The following is a 19,934-nucleotide window of genomic DNA, read 5'->3' on the forward strand; positions in this document are numbered from 1 at the left end:
TATATAGTGGTAATTTATCTATGTCCCCACTGTGGGACTAATAAAGGATTATTAAATAATTATTTATTATTATTATTATTATTATTATTATAGAATAAAAACAGACGTTTTTGTGGCCAAATATTGTGGAGAGTCAGTGTGAGGGGGTTGTCCTGTGACTGATGGTTTCGGCCCTGTCCGCGAAGACTACATGTACCACAGTCCTCTGCGGCTCATCGCTCAGCCAGTCGTGTCGGTTCGAGTCGCGCTGTCCTGGATCGGGAGAAAACGGACGGGATCGCAGCGATGTCAGTTCAGGTTGTAGCAGCGAAAATGGCCGAGGTCGAATTAAAAGACGTCCCGAATAAAGAACTGACCGCCGTGTCGCCGCTGACACCCAAGGCGGAGGAGAAAGGCTCGTCCAACAGCGAGTCCAACGCCTCGGCTACATCTCCCACCGTGGAGCCCGCGGTGAAGGGGGACCCGAGTCCGCTCAGCTCGACGCCGAACGCGGCGAAGATGCCCCAGGCGTCCGCGATGAAGCGGCCAGATCCGCAGCAGAACGGCGGGGAAGCGTTCGTTAACCGCGATGGCACCGTCGCGGAGGCCCCGCGGATGAAAAAGGTACGGTCGACGTATTTCTTTGACATTTGGGAATATTTCCAAACGGGTCGTTTTGACGGGGAAGTCAAAAGCGTGGTAGCCGAGCTAGCATGTCATTGTGTGGGGGAGAGACCGGGGACTCGGCCGGGGGACTCGGCCGGGGACTCGGCTCGGGACTCGGCTCCTCGGCTCCTCGGCTCTCCGCTAAGCTTAGCCGGGTTTAGCAGCTGGTTAGTTAGCTAGCAAGTAGCTAGCGGGCTGTATTAAAGGGCTGTCAGAATTTGACGTGGTTCGGAAAGCTTGTCTGCGAACCAGGGCTGAATATTCAGCGCGGGTTTGTGAGTTTAGCAGACCGAGTGATCCTGCTACCGAGCCCGCAGTGCGTTGTCGTGGCGCTGCCTGTGGAGGGAGGTATAGCTAGCTAGCTAGCTGGCTAGCACTAGCGCTAGCTCTCAATGTTTTGCTTCTGAAAACAAGCAAAATAATGTCAATTTTCGATGAAATATGAGCTGAATCGGGTCTAAATAACTATCTGAGACACTTGCCACACGATTAATGTGGTGATAAGGCGTCTGGAGATTGAACAAACGGGATAATTAGCTAGCCAGGTAAGGGAAGGTAGCTAGATAGCTAAGTCCCAAGTTCATGTAGATAGATCTTAGGGGCAGTATTAAGCCTGGTGTCCTGATCCCAGTGATAATACAGTGTTTTATTAACCTGTACAGTGCAGTATTGGGATTTGTAGCTAGCTTTATCAAAGGTGCACATCTGTTGGGCCAGGTTTGCTTAAGCCATTGGCAACACTGATCATGGTCAGGAGCCATCACCTGCATCTCTGCATCTCATGCCAGTTGTTAAATAGGTGTACCCTATTACTGCTGAGAGTCTGGGAGATCCTGTACTCCCTTCAGAACAAGCGTAGACCTCATTAAGCCAACAGCTGTAAGTCCCGGCTGCTTAGCATGCAAGGCAGCAAGTGGCATCTGTGCTCCTCATCCATCGCATGGCATCCCTTGGGGCGGTCTCCTCTCCTCAGCATCGGCCTGCACGCCCTGTTACAGCAAGGTCATCGGGATCGTTACGGGGCGCCGCTGGAACGTCCCGTTTCTTCATCGCTGTTTTTTTGGGTTTTTTTTTAATGAATGAGAGAAAGACCGCGAGGGACAGAAGAGTGATCCTGAGCTCGACTCGATCGGAGTACATCTCGTGAAAGGCTCACTCCAGCCTTCGTTCCGGCGTTCGTCCCTCAGGAGCGTTACCAGTGTTCTGCGAAGCATCTCAGGCCTGTTACCAGTGAACGTCTCACATCTGTAAAACAGCAGATGGGTTCAGCTCCACCGTTTTGTGCTGGTGATGCTGAGTCATTTGTAGCCGGTGACCACCAGCCGGGCGAGCGTAAGCGGTGACCCCGCTGCGTTTGTCAGGTCTCTTTTTCGTAGGCTTTAAGCAGCCAGGGAAAAGATCATGTAGCCTGTGTGTGTGTGTGTGTGTGTGTGTGTGTGTGTGTTCAGATTCAACAACTCCAGCAGTATTTTACTGTACAGTTAGTCGAGATTTCCTGCTGGGTTTACTGAATGGGTGGTGTAGTGGCTAACACCACCTTCCCCCACTTAAACAGGCTCAGGGCTGGGGTTCCCGGCCAAGAACAGTCCCTTGTGTATGAGCAACATTATTTATATATATATATATATATATTTTTATATATATATACACACACACACACACACACCAGCCATAAAATTAGTACCACCTGAGTAATGCTAAGTGGGTCCCCCTTATGCCGTTCCCAACATATCTGGCCCAACGATAGCAGCAGATGCTGTCCTGTGAGGTCGGACCTCCATGATCATCAGTGAGCCTTAGGTGCCCTTGACCCACAGATTGCTCTTTTTAGGACTGCTTCTGATCAGTACTGACCAAGGCATAACTGGACCTGCCTGATGATGTTTTGGAGATGTTCTGATGACCCAGTTGTCTAGAGCATCACAGTTCGGTATCTGTGGTTGTTGGTCTACTGGTGTGTAATAGCTGGTTTAGTGAGTGTGTTAGCATTAGCATTAGCCTCCTTTCGGTTCTGATTGGGTCCTTCAGTGCTGGTTTAAAAACGGAGGAAGGCGTCGGTTCTCCCGCTGGTAAAACGGAGCGTTTCAGTGATGGTTTTATAAAGGGTCTGATATTATGGTCTGTTTTCAGGTTCTACTGTAAAATAGCTCCACACTGCAGAACCTTTAGAACTCCTTTATTTACCTTCTGAGAACGTCCCCACTGCTGCTGGCTGGGCGATAACGTCCGTTAATGGTGCCTTGAGGACACCAGATGGCGCTCTGAACACTGTGGTTAAAAAAAAGAAAAAAAAAAAGGGAATAGCAACTGGCCTGGGATTAAAATAGCTGGTACCTGATCCATTAAATTAGCCTGCAGTGGCCCTGATCCCGATCAACTGGATCAGATCGGGACGCCCTGGAACCAGATAATCAGTGTTGTTCACATCACCTGTCAGTGGTTTTAATTGTATTGATGATCTGTGTATCATCAAGTATTGGTTTTATGTACTGGGGTACCAGTAGTGGGAGGCTACTGAGACTAGCATGGTCTCGTAGTGAGTGATTGGGGAGAAGGAGGACAGTTATGCTGGGTGTGGCACCACTGGATTGAACCTATGACCTCCTGATGATGGAGTTCGTGGCTGTACTGCTTAGGGGCCCATTTGTTTCGTGGTGAAACCGACACAAATCCGGTACTTTTGTGCACCCCTACCAGTCACGGTTCTCCTAGATCTGACCGTGTCCGTAGTTCAAGGCTGTATTATATTAGAAAGGCTGCTAATTGCTCTCATAATCAGTGCTGAAGATTTATGGCTGTGATTGATGAAGGTTCATTTCTTCGATATCACACAAGCGGGTACAGTCAGACTTCAAGAGAGCACCCGCAGGAGACTCGCTTATTTTTATCTGTAGCTGTAGCTTTTCCAACTGCACCAAGATGGCAAATGATGGGTATAGCTAACACTAGTCTGAGATGTGGGTCTTGTCATACACTATACAGGCAAAAGTATTGGGACCCCTGCTTGTTCATCGTTTCTTCCGACATTAAGGAAATTACAAAGAGCCCATACACACTGGTGATCTCTCTCTCTCTCACACACACACACACACACACACACACACAATGACCGTGAGAGCACATGCCCAGGGAGCAGAGAGGGGTGAAGGGCCTTGCTCAGGAGCCCTACAGTGGCAGTTTGACGATCCTGGGTATCGAACCCACAACCTTGGCACCAATGGCTCCAACTGCTGGGCCACCACTGCTACTTGGCTTCACCACAGCATTGCTCTAAGGCCATTGGTACTGGTTCCTTAGTTGGTTCCACAAAACTCAGAGAACCACAGCTCAGTTCTGAGGGGCTTTTTGTCCTCTAGCCCACGTCTGGCATTAGGCATGGTGCCAATAGGTTCATGTTTATCTGCTCCATGACAAGCTTTGTGAGTCTAGTAGCTGAATGCATTCATCAGAAGGGGTGTCCACAGACAATTGGACACACAGTGTAGGAATAGGGCTTGTTGGTTTTAGAGTTGGATGCCCATGTGAGGGGAAGCTGTAACGTCTAGCTGATGGATTTTCTGGAGGGCTGTTGGCGACATCCCAAAAATCCTCTTAGGACGGTTCTCGGTCTCTAGCTCGGCCTGTGCCCGGTGTATGAAGGTCTTTCATAACTGTGACCAGTGCTTATAGTGAAACTGTGTGCTGTCCTGTGGCTCACAGCTCTTCTAGAATAGCCAGTTTGCTAAATATGTGTTATGTCATGAAGCTGTTGATCCTCCGGTGTGGACAAGGGCGGGGGACTTGTGTATTACATGGATGGATGCCTCTAATCCATGCCTGCCCGTGTCGCAGCGGCATTAAGCCGCCCTCCCTTCTTGACCGCAGGTGGGTATGCGATGGCCCGAGTTTGCAACAAGTGGTGATTATGACACTGACCCTCCCAACTCCCAGTGTCATGAGCGTCCCACACCTGAAGTTCAACGAGTGTATGTGTGTGTCTGTGGGAGACGGGCTGAATTAGTGTTACTGTGTCACTGATTATAGCCTCAGCGTCTTCAAGTACTGTGGTTATATTTTTGCCGTGATCACCCACCCTTTCTAGATTCTACAGATCAGCCATGACTTGGAGGTCCACCTTGTGTCTGAGGCCTGGACGTCTGAACGTGTCCTGTAGTGTCTGGAATCAAGACAGTGTGGGCTGGGGCCTCCAGGATCACATGGGTGAACCTTGGGGACCCATGAACCTGACGCTGGTTCGTCGGTTGTTGTTCCTTGGGCCTCATTGGGTAGGTAAACAACACTGCAGATCAGGAGACCCATGTTTTGGAGACCCAATCGTCCAGCCATCACAGTTTGGTTCTTATACTAAAATATGTATATATAATGCCAGCAGATTTGCCCAGAATTCCCATGTTGGTGCATCCTTAGTATGTGGAGAAGTGGCCTACATGCTTCGCCAGCTTCTTGTAATCTTATGTCATTAAGCCATGGTTCCCAGTATGGCTAACAGGCTTATGTTGTGATGTCAGCAGTGTGGTGCAGGGAAGGCCCAGTAAATGGATTGCAGGTAGGTGAATATGGGTAAATACTTTCACTGTTGGAGCAGTCTTTCCTACTAGATATACACCAGTCAGCCATAACATTAGTACCATCTGCCTAATATTCAGTAGGTCCCCCTGGTGCCAACACAACAGATCTGACCATTCAAGGCATGGACTCCACAAGACCTCTGAAGGCGTCCTGCTGTGGTATCTGGGCCACCAGCACCAACGTTGGCGCCTCAGTTGCCCATGACCTTGTCGCTGGTTCACTGGTTGTCCTTTCTTGGAGCACGTTTGGTAGGTACTGACCACTGCATTCCAGAAAAACCCCACAAGACCCGATGCCTGATGTTTTGGAGATGTTCAGGCCCAAGTCATCTAGAACTTCTTGACAGATCTCACTGTAGATAGAAGATAATCAATGTTCCTCGCTTCACCTGTCGGTGCTGCTAAGCTTATGGCTGGAAGTGTAATGGCCTGAAGATAAGTAGCCCTTGCCTATTTCCAGTCCTGCTTGTGAGTAGGTTTTCACAGAAAGTAGGATATTCATGTTTACCATATATAGCCCAGTGGTCAAAGCAAGTATCAGAGAAATGTAGGACACTTCAGGTTCCCCTGTGAGCTGAGAGGGCATCTTAGTCTTGTAGCTGCGGTCCTGCTCTTGCATTCGGTGAAGTAAAGGGATCAGACTCTGCTTGGTGACGTAAGGGAGCATGCTCTGTCCCGCAGTAGTGAAACGTGTCAGGTTCCCATGACTCACTGTGTGCGTGCTGGTCAGCAACAGCAGCAGCAACAACAGCAGCAGCAGCAGCTACCCCGCAGGGGCCTCCCATGAGTCAAAGCCTCTGTGACACCAGCGTCTCCTCCATCGGCTCAACAGCCAGAGCGTCCCTCTTTTGTGTCTCGGGGTCTAACAGTGCATTAAAAAGTCATGAAATCGCAATGTGAAAACGTGACCGTGTGGTGTAGACCACTGGAGAGTCTCTACAGAACGTCCAGCACCATGCACTATGGTCACTTACCCTCCTGACGCCTCCTGGATCTAGTCTACAGCCATCGCTTTGTTCACACCACGGTTTTGGATGGACCTCCTGGTTCAATACTACACATGAGAAAACACACCCTACCCCGGCCCAACAACATCGCCGACATCCATTGCTGGGAAACCAAACATTTCCTGCACGGTTAATCTGAAAGAAGCTAGCTCTGATATTTGTAGCATTATTTGTAGTGGATATTGGTACCAGTATCTAGAACAACAGTACTTTTTTGGGGGGGGGGGTACTTTACCCTATCTGTCGTAACACACTGTGTAATGCGAGTAGCTTTACAATATTTCTTGTCTTGTAGAAATCATCTGGACATGCGTCGTACATGTGATAGAGGAATGAACAGTGAATGCAGGAAGCGTGATTTCAATAGCCCTGCAGTGTGTAATGTGCCATGTGCCTGGGGTTGAAGAGCAGCTTTGCTATTCAGCTGTTTTGGTATCATATTTAATTATTTTAGCTAAGATTATGCTTCAGTGTATATATTTTTTACCAGCTGTATGCAAGTTTCTCACCTTTTAGTCTCTAATATTCCCATTGCATTTCCATTAAGTCCAGTTAATTCCCATGATACATTTATTTCTGTAGTTATGCCTTCATGACATTGTGATTGTGTATGATGGTTCCTTTAGATTATTACTGTTAATTCCAATAAATTTCCAATATTTCCATGGAAGGTTTATATTTTGGAACATTTCCCATGGAAAGATACCAGTTATTTACTGGAAATCTTCCACCTTTTTGCAACCGTATTGACTTCTGTGTGAGGGGAGTCTCCGCAGCTTTTGCAGCTTGAGTGCATTCCTACAAATAACTGAATTACACCCCACACTCATCAAATCTGGGCAGTTATTTAAGATTTCATGATGCAGTGAGTTGTTGTTAAATAATAAACACAATCGACTCCGAGGTTTACACTTCTATTAATTATTGACGAAGCAAAAGTACACAATGCTTAACTCCAGTCATGCTTAGCCTCCGTCTGGCCTCGTCCGAATCGGTCAGGGCTCTGTTTTGTGTTTTTCCCCTCCACTCCCAGGTGCTTGGCTTCATTGTTCGCATGATCCCTGTGATTTCTTCACTCTCTCTTCAGAGCGGAGCTCAGTCGACAGGAAATATTTCTCACCATGGTGCGAGACTGGCCACTCGGAGGAATGCAGGAACAGAAGGCGAGAAGGAGCGTGAATTTAATGGCCTCTCTGACCCTTCTCTCTCTCTCCATGCCAGCTCTGGAGGGGTCACGTCTCTCTGGTCTTACGCTGGCATATTTCATTCATGCCACACTTTCGAGAGGAAATGCTTGAAAGCTGATAACTACGGGCACATGTGCAACCTGCTGATGGAAACGGAACTAGACACGCTCGGATGAAGCGTAGAGAGTCGCACACGTGACCCAGTGTTTATTAATACGGTGACTGGTCAGAGAACGAGTTGGGGGATGGTGCTCTCATAAGTGCACTGAAGTGAGCAGGCCTTTTAGCACTGAAGTATAAGGAGAGCTAGATTATGATTGAGCCTGGGCTTTGATGGACCTGCTCTGTAGTGGAGATCACAGGATTATGACAGTAAGGTGAAGGGGAGGCTGAGCCACCAGCTTATGGGGGCCCCCAAGTTAAACGTGGCCAAAGCCCAAAGCGTTCGAGAAGATGTATGAATTGCTAAGCGTATCACAGTAAATGAGAAGCCATAATCTGATAGCATCCTGTAAGAAATCTAGACGGAAACTGCACACCCTCACGCTGGGTGATGTGATGCTAGCTGTGTGTTTGAGCGTGATAAGCCTGCTTTTAGATGCTTATCTTCAATTAAGTGCTGCAATCAAATCAAGCGTTTCAAAGCTCTGTAGTTTTTAGAACAAATATAGAGTTGATCTGAGCAAAGAAACCGTGGTGGCGTCAAAAATAGCCACTGCTGAGGCTCAGTTTTGAGAGATGTCTAGCAAATCACAGCAACAGAGGTCTGTTTTAAAGCAGGAAAAGCAGTCCCTGTATGCTGAGCAGAAGTCGTCTGTTCATGGCCTTGTTGGCTTTTATGATTTATTTATTTATTTATTTTTTAAAAAGCTCCGTCCAAGTTTGCTGAAAAACATTGTGTCAGAATGCACGACACGTCCAACCTCGGCTTTCAGCCAAGCACAGAAAGCTGAGGATGCAATGGGCCCAGACTAGGGATGCACCGATTCCAATGTCAGATTTTCGAGTATCGATACCAATTTACTTTTATACTTACTGACTTACTCTGAAATACTCGATATATGGCTATAAATCCTGATATTCCTTAAAAAGAACAGCATGTACTGATTGAGTAACTGCACATTTGAAACAATGAAAATCGCCGAGCAAGTAGGGAAGCATAATCTTGCTAAGTTGACCAAACAGCTTTTTATTTGGTGTTTAATTCGTTACAAGTACACGTCTCTTCGTTATGTGGCCTTAAAACAAGCTGCTTAAACTCAACTTTCACAACCAAAAATACCACATGGAAACAAAAAAGTGCTCAAAGTTGCATTAAATGTCTGTTTAATGGAAATAACTATAATTCTAAAACAGCTTCATGGTATCGGTACGCTCTATTGCTGATACCGATACTGCGTGTAAGTGCCGATACGGTTACAGTATCGGTATCGGTGCAACACTAGCACAGTCTCTCCAGACTGGACAACCCGGAAAAGCAGAGCCTGGAGGTTAGCTATGTGAAAAGCAAACCAGCAATACTGAGCTCAATCCCCAAACGAGCCCAGAATCGGTCCTGGGTGTGGACTTATGCATTCGGGACTCAACGCAAACCTGTGTGATGTGATGTGACCATAAACCTGGTAGGGAGGGGCTGAACGATTATGGAGAAAATATTATATCGCGATATATCAATCCAGATATTTATCTTATCCAGAACCATTTGCAAGGTTACTCCTATTACAGAAGTGGGCCAATGTAGAGTCTGGAGTCTTGACCAAGGGCTGTTATCGGTATAGCGCAGCTCCGACACGTTGTGGCAGTTTACTGGCAGGTAGGGGTGTCACCTGTTGTGCCACAGCAATCTTTTATTTTTAAACTGCATTAACTTTAATGACTCCCTCAGACCAGCCCATGGCTCTTCCCTGGCTTTGTGACTTCTATATTGTGGGGACTGGAGTTCTGCACAAGCAAGCGAGTTTGACCTGATCGCTCTAGTTCACTGCTTCCTGTTTGGGGATTTAGACTCGTATTGTGCTCTTTTAGGGTGCCAAGCCACACTCTCTTCCATCCTGCTGCTTTTTTTATGGCTTAATTGCACTACCAATGTTTTGAGCTTTGGGAGATTACTGTGTGTACTTTGTGCTGCTGGATTGTTCCCCGAGTTCAGCAGATGATTGCACGAGGCTTTTTTTTTTTTTTTATGTCCCCACGGTTGGGCTCGATAAGCTGCCGGAGTGCATTCTGTGACGTCTTTCAGTTTTTAGGTTTTTAACACAAGTAGAGGATAAAATAAGTGGTTAGGAAGTCTTGGCTGTCTAGCCAAGCTTATGGGCAGCAGCAGGAGCTCCGGGCCTCCGTTGAGCATGGCAGTTGGCCTTTTTTTTCCCCAGCAGGTGCTGTGATCATGTGGTGCTGCTTATTTAGCTTTGCTCTATCCAGCAGCCGTCAGACAGTGAGGTATTACTTTTAATATGCTGCTATGTTTCAGCTCAGAGCTCTGCAGACCCTCAGCTGGAGCCTGTAGGCCTAAATGCCACCTCCTTTTTTCTGCGGTGCTGTATACCAACAGTCCACTGTTGGTTTGGACATATTGGCAGTGACCAGTGCTCTAATGACTTCTTGGAGAGCATCTGAAAGCCTGAGTTGAGAGGTTCTTCGGAGGTTTCTCAGAACCATCATTTATGTGGCTGTATATTCATTAACAGGCCCACTTGCTTTTTTCCATGTGGTTGTCTGGCATGGTGTTGAAATTATGCTCGGTATTCAGGCAGAATCAAACATTAACCAACAGTCACAGAAGGTGTGGACATGGGCACGGAAGACGTCTAATATTAAGTATAATATTAATTAAGTGTTGCACTGATACTGAAACCTGACATTTTATTTTTTGCACATTTTGTTTGCATACTTTTACATACTACTACCAAACGTTTAAACAATCCAGTAAAATCCAGGCATGAAAATAGCTTTTACATTTAAAGTCAAGTCAAGTGGGTTTTATTGTCATTTCAGCTACAAACAGAGTACACAGTGAAACCAAACAACGCTCCTCCAGGACCATGGTGCAACATAGACACAGTGCAGACCCACAACACAGTACAGACAGAGAATAATAAATAATTAGGGGTAGTGTGCAAATTCTGCAGTGTGTAATAAATACTGAGTCCAGTGAGTGTATTGAGTAATATTGAGTTCTGTTTCCATGTGGTGTTTCTTTGGTTCTGAACCCAGAACCCACTGAAGTTTGGTACTGTTTTACACAGAGACGTGAACCTGAATGTGAAACTGCTCCAGAAGCCCTTTCTGTTTCTAACCTGGCGTGTTTTTTATGTTTCACTGCTCTGAAATGTGAATTTAAGCACCAGTTAAAAGCTATTTGGTGAAGCTTATCCAGATTATGCCTCCTTACCTGCACGTGTTTCTGTATTGTGGATATTTGTATTTGTCACAGCAACCAGGAAATGCTGCTCTGTCAAATTTATTAGATTATTCTTATTTGGGATTAAATATAAAAAAGGGTCCAACCTTTGAAAAGTGGAACACTATAACTCTAAATATAATTTATATATCATTTATATTTATAGTCGTCTATCAGTATTGAAGTGAGAGTGTTAATATTGCTACTTTGTATCGGCAGATACTTAAAATATGAATATCAGGAGAAAGTGGTATTGATGCATCCTGAATAATTATGTTATCCAGTGTGTTTTCTGTCGTTGTAGTGGCAGTGCTCTGGAGTTCAGCTGTTGAGGCCGGTGCTGGGATCATTTTCAGTGCAGAAAATGCTCAGGATTTGTATGAGATTTCTGTTTATTGGTCACTGAAATGAATAACCGTGCTGGACCTCGGCGCAGTGCTGTCTGGGCTCAGGACTTTTATTCTGAAATTCGAATTCAGTCTGTGAGACTAAAGAGGAGCTAATGATCCGATACCTGATCCAGCTAATTTTGTTGGTATTGGGACAGATATCCGATCCTAGTATCGAATCGGTGCATCCAGACTTTACAGCATGCAGGCCTCTCCAATAGTCATACACTTATAACATGTTATAGCGCCTCCTGCAGTACTGGAGCACCCATCCACAACAGCCAAAGCGAAACACTCAGTGTGTGTGCAAGCTTGTAACAACTGTAGCCGTATTTACTGTATTACTGCCCCATTTTAACAGTAAAAGGCTGTGAAATATTACAAGAGCTGCATTGTGAAACCTAGGCTACAGGTCTACGTCATAGAAGCCTGTCCTAAAGGAAAGAAGGACCCTTCAGTCCAGGTTGGGATAGTTTTGGAGGGCACAACTGCTGTATCATTCCCGGCCCTCGGATGGCCTTCTGGGGTGCATTCCTAATAGTTCTGTTATCCAGTGTGTTTTCTGTCGTTGTAGTGGCAGTGCTCTGGAGTTCAGCTGTTGAGGCCAGTGCTGGGATCATTTTCAGTGCAGAAAATGCTCAGGATTTGTATGAGATGGGAAAATCGCAGCGGAGACAGTGGAAAGTTTTTGCTGCGGTTACTCGTTGGTGAAAAAGAAACCCATCATCATTCTGTGCCTCGTAGTGACACAGAAACGACGGCAGGGATGCATTGCCATGCCATTACTGGAATAGCTGTGGTGAGGCTGGATGCGTGCGTGGTGATGGTATTTACCACTATTTCATCCTGTAAGTGTTTTAAAGACGTGACGGTGTTTCTAATTGTGGAGCTTTGTTTAAGTGTGGGTTGTGTTGTACATAACCGGGTAGCAGGCCTGGAGGTCAGCTGCATTTAGCACCTGCCTTTTAGAAAAACCTCAAAGCGTTGACCACTGACCATCAGTGCTGGCAAAATATTAGAAAATTGAACAGCATAGAGGATCTGGTTTGCTGTCTGCCGTTATAATGTTTACGCAGATCAGCCATAACATTAAAACCACTGAGGGGTGAGGTGGAAAAAAATATTGATTATCTTCATCTAATGTGGTATCTGTCAAGGGGTGGGTATATTGGGCAGTGACTGCCTATGCCAAGCTATGACTGGACATCGGAGTCCGAACATCTCTTCCAAAACATCAGGTAGGTCTTCCTTGGTAGGGTGTTCCCAGTATACAGTGGTCAGTACCTATCAAAAGTGGCCCACAAATGAGGTGGTACTTTATAGTAGGTATGTACCGATCCATTTTTTTCTGTTCCGATACAGATAGCGATACGCCATCTTAGCGTAGGTGCTGGCACCCGATACTGATCCGATGCCGTTGTTAAATTAATAAATCTGAATTAATAAAATTAATAAATCTAAAGGCATCAGGATTGACGATCATTACTTTACTAACTTTGTACAACAATCTATAGCAAATGAACCCAATTTCTGATAATTGGTCACTGAAATGAATAACCGTGCTGGACCTCGGCGCAGTGCTGTCTGGGCTCAGGACTTTTATTCTGAAATTCGAATTCAGTCTGTGAGACTAAAGAGGAGCTAATGATCCGATACCTGATCCAGCTAATTTTGTTGGTATTGGGACAGATATCCGATCCTAGTATCGAATCGGTGCATCCAGACTTTACAGCATGCAGGCCTCTCCAATAGTCATACACTTATAACATGTTATAGCGCCTCCTGCAGTACTGGAGCACCCATCCACAACAGCCAAAGCGAAACACTGTGTGTGTGCAAGCTTGTAACGCAACTGTAGCCGTATTTACTGTATTATTGCCCCATTTTAACAGTAAAAGGCTGTGAAATATTACAAGAGCTGCATTGAGAAACCTAGGCTACAGGTCTACGTCATAGAAGCCTGTCCTAAAGGAAAGAAGGACCCTTCAGTCCAGGTTGGGATAGTTTTGGAGGGCACAACTGCTGTATCATTCCCGGCCCTCGGATGGCCCTCCGGGGTTCGGAAAACGAAGCCTCCAGAGCGAAGTTTGTCTAAAAACGTGAATCTTCACATTGGTTGTTCCATTTTGTGAGACCAATAGGCTACTAAGGAGTCATAGGACAGCACTACCTAGGCTACCTAGGTACAAAAATGGTTCCTTATGGAACCAAAAGCGGTTCTTCTATGGTCTTGCTCCAAGAATCCTTTGTAAGACCTTTATTTTTGTGAATCACTGGAAAAGAATTGTGAGCTTTAGTTGTCAACATCAAATTTCTATTATTTATTTATTAAATTATGGCTTCATTAACGTTGTGGTCACCCCTGCCTACTGTTAATGAATATCTGGGAATGAAGTCTTGTTGTTCCATTTGTGAGACCAATAGGCTACTAAGAAGTCTTCATAGGACCGCACTATCTAGGCTACCTCCTGAGACACTGATAAGTCAGTCAGATGCCCAGGCCTATTTGGACAGAGGCTCAAGGTCTGCTTCATTTTTTTCGGGCTTTCACACATGTGGTTAACCAAGTAGGAATCTCTTCCCTTTCTCTACCCAAGCTTCCCTATTTTTGGGGCTGGTAATCCTACATGTTTCCGTGTCCAACTGACACACTGCATGTTAGCCTCGCATGTTCTTTTTATATGAAATCAACAGTGGCCTTCAGTCCAGGACCAGGTGGTGCTGCCTCTGCTGAAACGCATTGTCTTTTGGGATCCTGGGTTACAGGTGGAAGCCTGAGACTGCTGAATGTATAGCTGGATTGACAGACAAAGCGTATTACGAGTGGTGAACCCTCGACAGAGAGGAATGTAGCCCATACTCTAACATTAGCCATGCACAAAGGGCCCTCGTTGTATCCAAAAAGTGCTGCATCACAAAGGGCTCTCACAAAAGAGCTGTGGTCCTGTCTGGGCTGCTTCCTCTTCCCCCCCACCACCTCAGGACTAGGAGACTCCAGCTATGGCTGTGGTAATCTAGAGCTGGATAAAGATTATTGCCCAGGTCTGAGTGACCCTGAACCCTCACACACTCAACATAAGTTATATGCAGTTTATTATTGCTCTAAAAGTCCTGCTTTATTTGGGGTGTTTCAGACTGCTATGCATGGTGTGGATGTGTGCCTAGAGGGTCACCGCTGGACCCTTCCCACTCTCTATTAAACCGAAGTGCTGACCAAAATGAAAAGTCTAAGAATGACTATTCCAGCACTGTGTGTTTAACTTAATTGCAGCTCTGGGTGAAAGAAAATGCTATTTTCAATAGCCTGCCCACGCAAAACCCGTAATTTAACTAGAACCTATGCTCTCCATCCCCAGCTTTGTAGTGGGGACCTAACTTTCCAACTGCAGACGAAAGGAAAGGAGACGCTTTTACTGGGTCTCTCTTCTGCACCATGTTTTTCGTCTGATTCCTTTGTAGGCCCGACATTACTGGACATTCCTTGGTTTGTGGTCTACTGTGCAGGAACTGAGTAATATATGAACTGAAGAGACTTCGGGAGCAGTCGAATTCCCTTGAAGAGGTCACCTTGCACTTGAAGGGAATCCTGCTCTTTAGGTAGCTGAAGCTACGAACTCAACAGCTGAACAAACACAGCCTTTAATTTTCCAGCAAAACACACTCACTGCTACTGGGGTTTTTATGATGCCAGAATTCTGAGTTCATTGCCAATACCAGTGTAGTATCACGATACCCAATACCAAATACGACTAGTAGATTAGAAAATGAAGGCGCTACAATTGGTTCTTTAAGGTTCCACCAGTCCAGTCCCGGAGCTCTCGTCTCCAGCAAAGTTTGGTCGTCGTCCAACTCAAACACGATTGATTCTGGTCCTCCGTTTAATACCATACAAAGTGGGTGTGTTTGAATAGGCCAGCTACCGAACTTGACCGCTACCGAACTGGACCAGCCCTTCAGGACTGGAATTGTGCACCACTGCCATAGAAGAACCAAAGAACCATGTTGGTAAAAGTAGGGGTGGGCAGCATGATGATATTTTATTAAAATTATGATTTATTTATGTATTGTGATGCAAGCAAGCGTGTCATGGCTATTGTCAGTGTTTGTTTATTCATGTAAATCAAAAATGCATTCAGTATTGGAGAGTATTCTGAATAGCAATTTTTAAGAATCTGTTGCTGTTGATGCATAAATAATAAAGAATATTTCTGATCTATCGTCCACGCCTGGTCTGAAGAAGTCAATGTAAAAGTTCTTCACCAATTTAAAGATGGTCTCGCTCAAAGAAAACCTTTATTTTTGTGAATCACTGGAAAAAATAGCAAGTTTTAGTTGTCAACACCAATTTCTATTCATTATTTATTAAATTATGGCTTCATTAACTTTGTGGTCACCCCTGGCTACTGTTAGCAAATATCTGGGAATGAGGTTTTGTTGATTTCAATGGGATTCCCACTAGGGGTGTACAAAAATATCAGTATCAAAGTATCGCAATATTATGTTTTGCAATACCGTACTGATTCTCAATCCTTTATTTAATTGATAGTTTACATTTAAAGATTGGTGGCAGACAGTGGTTCATTTTGAGCTGTGTTAAAACCCCAGTCCTCAGGCCCCACTGTTCTGATTGGATAAAAAGTCAAATTTTCTTTTACTCAGATTTTATGAATGATGTTTTTATATGATGATAGTTTTCCTAGAAATAGATTTTTAAAAATCGCAGTATATCATTTTACTTTTACATTTATGACATTTAGCTGACGCTCTTATCCAGAGCAACTTACAAGGTAACTCGTATTACAGAGGTGGGTCAGTGTAGTGTTAGGAGTCTTGCCCAAGGACTCTAAAGGTAAAGGTGCACGTATTTGTCACTGTACAGCAAAATGTGTCCTCCGCATTTAACCCATCTGGTAGTGAACACACTCACACACACACACACACACATGTGTTAGGGGCAGTGAGTACACACACACACCCAGAGCGGTGGGCAGCCAACTCCAGCGCCCGGGGAGCAGAGAGGGTAAAGGGCCTTGCTCAAGGGCCCAACAGTGGCAGCTTGCCGAGCCCGGGAATCGAACCCACAACCCGGTTATCGATATCCCGGCGCTGTAACCGCTGAGCCACCACTGCCCCTTATTGGTGTAGCGCAGCATAGTCACCCAGACCGGGAATCGAACCCCAGTCTCCCACATGGTGAGGTAGCTCAGTGGCAGGTAGTGGTTTTATCTGTTGCGCCTCACCAAACACAACCATATAATGATACCGCATTGAAATCGCAGCCCCTTTATTGCCAGTTCTGGCCGCAACTCCGCTGTATTCACCACAGTAAGTGATTTGGCATTGGGGTCTTTGCGATGCTGAGCTAAATCTCATCACCACTCAGGATTGGAGCCAGCTCACTGTTTAACACTAAGGCTGGCATCCCATTTCTTGTTATAGGCACAGTAGAGGTGAGATCCTTACTCGTTCTGATTGGTGGAATATTAGAGGCCCATTTTGTCTCCTGTTGAGAACCTGGGTTGGCCTCAGAGAGTAGATTCTGACTCTGAGTGGATGCTTTATTGATGGCTGCTAGAACCTGAAGAGGATTTTGCCAGACATGTCCTACCGTTTACTGATGTAGAAATCACGGTGCTCCCTTTACGTCAATTTGCAATTTCCAGACAATGAGTTAAACATCAGACCTGCATTACTAACTTGTCCTGCAATTGTCTCGGCCCCTCTTTTTCCACTGACTCAGCATGTAGGGGTGGGCTTTATTCAAAGTAAATGCTGAGGCCTAGCATTTGACATTCTTGGTTTTGGGTGTCCTCCATTGTGAAGCTGGAGGATGGCCGTAATGTCAGTAATCATTGCATGTGTGGTTTAGTTCTTGTCTTTGTGCATAAATCTGAATGACGAGTCTTGGATTAGTACTTGAATTGTTTGTTAAACAGCATGGTAAGGGTCCAACCAGCAGTAATCTTTAAAGATGGACCAATAGGGGAAATTTCAGAAGTTTTTTTTAATGCCGTCCGCATATTCGCCCAATAAAGTGAAAAGATTGATTACTAAACTTTAAATTTGGGCATGACTGGGTGCCTTTCTCCCTCAGAATACTGTTTCAGACACAGCCAGTGACCCTTTTATGAAGGCATCGCCGCACAGTAGAATAGTGCACCACCAATCAAGTCAGCTAAACCTTCCTGAAGGTCTTTTTTTTGAAGTGAAATGGGTTTTGATTAGCATTTCTAGCAATTCTACAAGCACTTGACCTCAATCAGTCCTGTTAACTGCCTTCTATCAAATGCATTACCAGACGAGGATACGGCTACCTGAAAGCTTTTTGCTACCCGTATAGAATGAACGCTTATAAGACGTAGACATTAGGGCTACGTCTACCTGAATTAGCATTGCAGACGTATGTAACACTTATTTCTGAAGGGTAACAAATGCAGTTTGTATACATGCCTTAGTGCAGTAGCTTAGCATCACTCCTATAGAACCTCTGGAGTTCAATAGCTGGCACTTCACCAGTGTGAAATATTGGCCCGATCTGAATCTGTATATTGTAGGAGGACCGTATTCCCCACACCATTTCAGTATACTAACTGTAATGATTGGTTGAGCTATGGAATATCTGCCCAGCAACCAAAATCAGTTTCATTTAGTTCGTTTTGGACCTTTCGTTTGAAAGAAAACCGGAGAATGGAGCTGTAATGTTCTAAAAACACCTGCTTCCAGACCATAGCGCTCGCATCGCCAACCCTTCTCCACCCGTCATTTGCATGCTATGCTGGTGGGTCCCTGCTACTTACTGGGATTTGATGGCAAAACGCAATCAATTCTGATGGAAAGAGGAATGAACGACCAGGACGCCAGATTATATTTAGCATGTGACCTGCACTCTTAAAAATAAAGGTGCTACAGAAGGTTGGAGCGATGCCCTAGAAGAACCACTTTTGGTTCCATGAAGAACCATGTCTGTCAGAGATGTGGGAGTGTGAAGAACCTTTAAGCCTTTAGACTCAAAAAAAAAAAACTTTTATAAAGGTTCTTTATTTAAAATGCAGGTTTTTAGCAGGGTGTTCTTATAAAACCTTGGTTTTACATTAATATTTATTTATTTATTTATTTATTTGATGTTCTTATACTAGAGTGAATCACTGCCAGATTACATCGTGCCAGGGCAGCCACTGCAGTTCAGCTGTGGTCCGAGGCTTTTGACTTTGTTAGAGATTTTTCTCATCAGATCAGACATGAAACTCTGTGTGGTGTAAAATTGTATCTCATTTAATGTATTATTTATTTATATACTTTTTATTTATTTATTGTATTATTTTTATTAATCTTTGTCTTCCTTTTGTTTTTCCTCTCTCAGCCTCATTGTGGTGTGTCAATGTGTTTGTTTATTTATTTCATGTCTTGATTTTGTAAAACAATAAAAATAGATTGTTTATCAGTTTAAAAGCCATGTCTCTATTATTATTATTATTAAATATGATATGATTTTGAGCATCTGACAACATTCATATGACTTTTAGACCTTCTTCGGCATCCCTAGTCCTCTTTCACCCCCCTGGATTTCTGAAATCCAGCTGAGGTTGCATTACAGCGTTCATCACAGACAGATTTAATATCATATGTAGAAAAATATGCAAGACCATAACAAGCCTATCCTGCTGAGATTGTGACCGTGCTTCATTCCTGGTACCTCTGTCCCTGTGGCTGCTATTTTCTGATGTAGACCTTCTGCTTTTACCTTAGGTTACATAGAGGAGATTAGCCAGGCTAGACTGTTCTTATGAATAAGGAATCGGGTACAGACGAGAGTAACAAAATCTCTCCTCTCTCTCTGTCTCTGTCTGCCTGCCTCGCTTGCTGTCTGTCCCTGTCGGTCTGTGTATCCTCCTCAGTGAAGAACATGACTGTGTGACAGACGCATTGATGATTGCTGAAGGTCTGTCAGCGTGTTCAGAGTCCAAAATTAGCCGGCAGGAGCTGTCTCCTGACATGGAGACAGCCTTGAGACTCGGCCTGAGTCGTGTGTGTGAACTTTTGTTCAGCTGACGGATACGTAGACGTTCGTTTGGTGAGCTTACGTTAAATTTGTGTTCCAGGCCGAACCAAAACAAACCAAATGAAAATCAGTCCCCTGTGAGCCGTGAAAGGAGCCAGTGATTGTGGATTTTCCGTGTGGAGATAAATGGAAAGAAAAGCCCATTAAACGGACCCTAATAATGCACCTAATCCTTGTTATTTACTAAATCTGCATGATCCCTAGCAGAATCCGCAAAGGTGCACGAGTAGTTTGCAGACTGTGAAGAAGAAGGAAGGCCTTCGTTATGGCAAGATCCTAAAAGGACAATATCTGGTTCCATAAAGACCCATTTTTCCTAAGGAGATGTACATTGATTGGTCAGCCATGCCTAATATATGTTGGATGATCTCCACCCCACCTCATCCCCAATTTCCTAACTCCACACAGTTCCACTGCTCCACAGCTCAGTGGTGGGGGACTTCATGCCTCTCTAGCCCACACCTGGCATTAGGTTGACCACGGCGATCCTCCCCCGAGTCGTATTGGTGTAAAATCCTGTAATAGCACTTTACCGCCTCGGTCCACATGCTTCTTTACCTTTCTGTGATGGTTCTGGATATATCTCTCTCAGCTTGTCCAGAAACACGTGTCCTTTAGTGGAGGCTCAATGGGCGAATTACACTTCCTGACTGTAGGGGGAGTCCAGGAGCAAGAAATG

The 19,934-nt window shown here is 45.0% G+C and overlaps 1 protein-coding gene across 4 annotated transcripts in view; it reads left to right on the plus strand.

Annotated features, from left to right (window-relative positions):
• The first annotated feature begins 211 nt into the window (after positions 1–211).
• The window catches only part of ahcyl2b (adenosylhomocysteinase like 2b), a 51,980-nt gene continuing 32,257 nt past the window's right edge, over positions 212–19,934 (plus strand). For 2 of the 4 annotated variants that reach the window (XM_072673198.1, XM_072673199.1), the window contains exon 1: positions 212–603. In XM_072673198.1, the coding sequence (XP_072529299.1) occupies positions 286–603 (318 nt within the window). In that variant the 5' untranslated portion in view covers positions 212–285. The remainder of the gene's footprint in view (positions 604–19,934) is intronic. The other 2 variants (XM_072673196.1, XM_072673197.1) reach the window with 1 other exon arrangement.

The sequence above is a fragment of the Salminus brasiliensis genome, chromosome 2 (assembly GCF_030463535.1).
Source record: "Salminus brasiliensis chromosome 2, fSalBra1.hap2, whole genome shotgun sequence".
Lineage (NCBI taxonomy): Eukaryota > Metazoa > Chordata > Actinopteri > Characiformes > Bryconidae > Salminus > Salminus brasiliensis.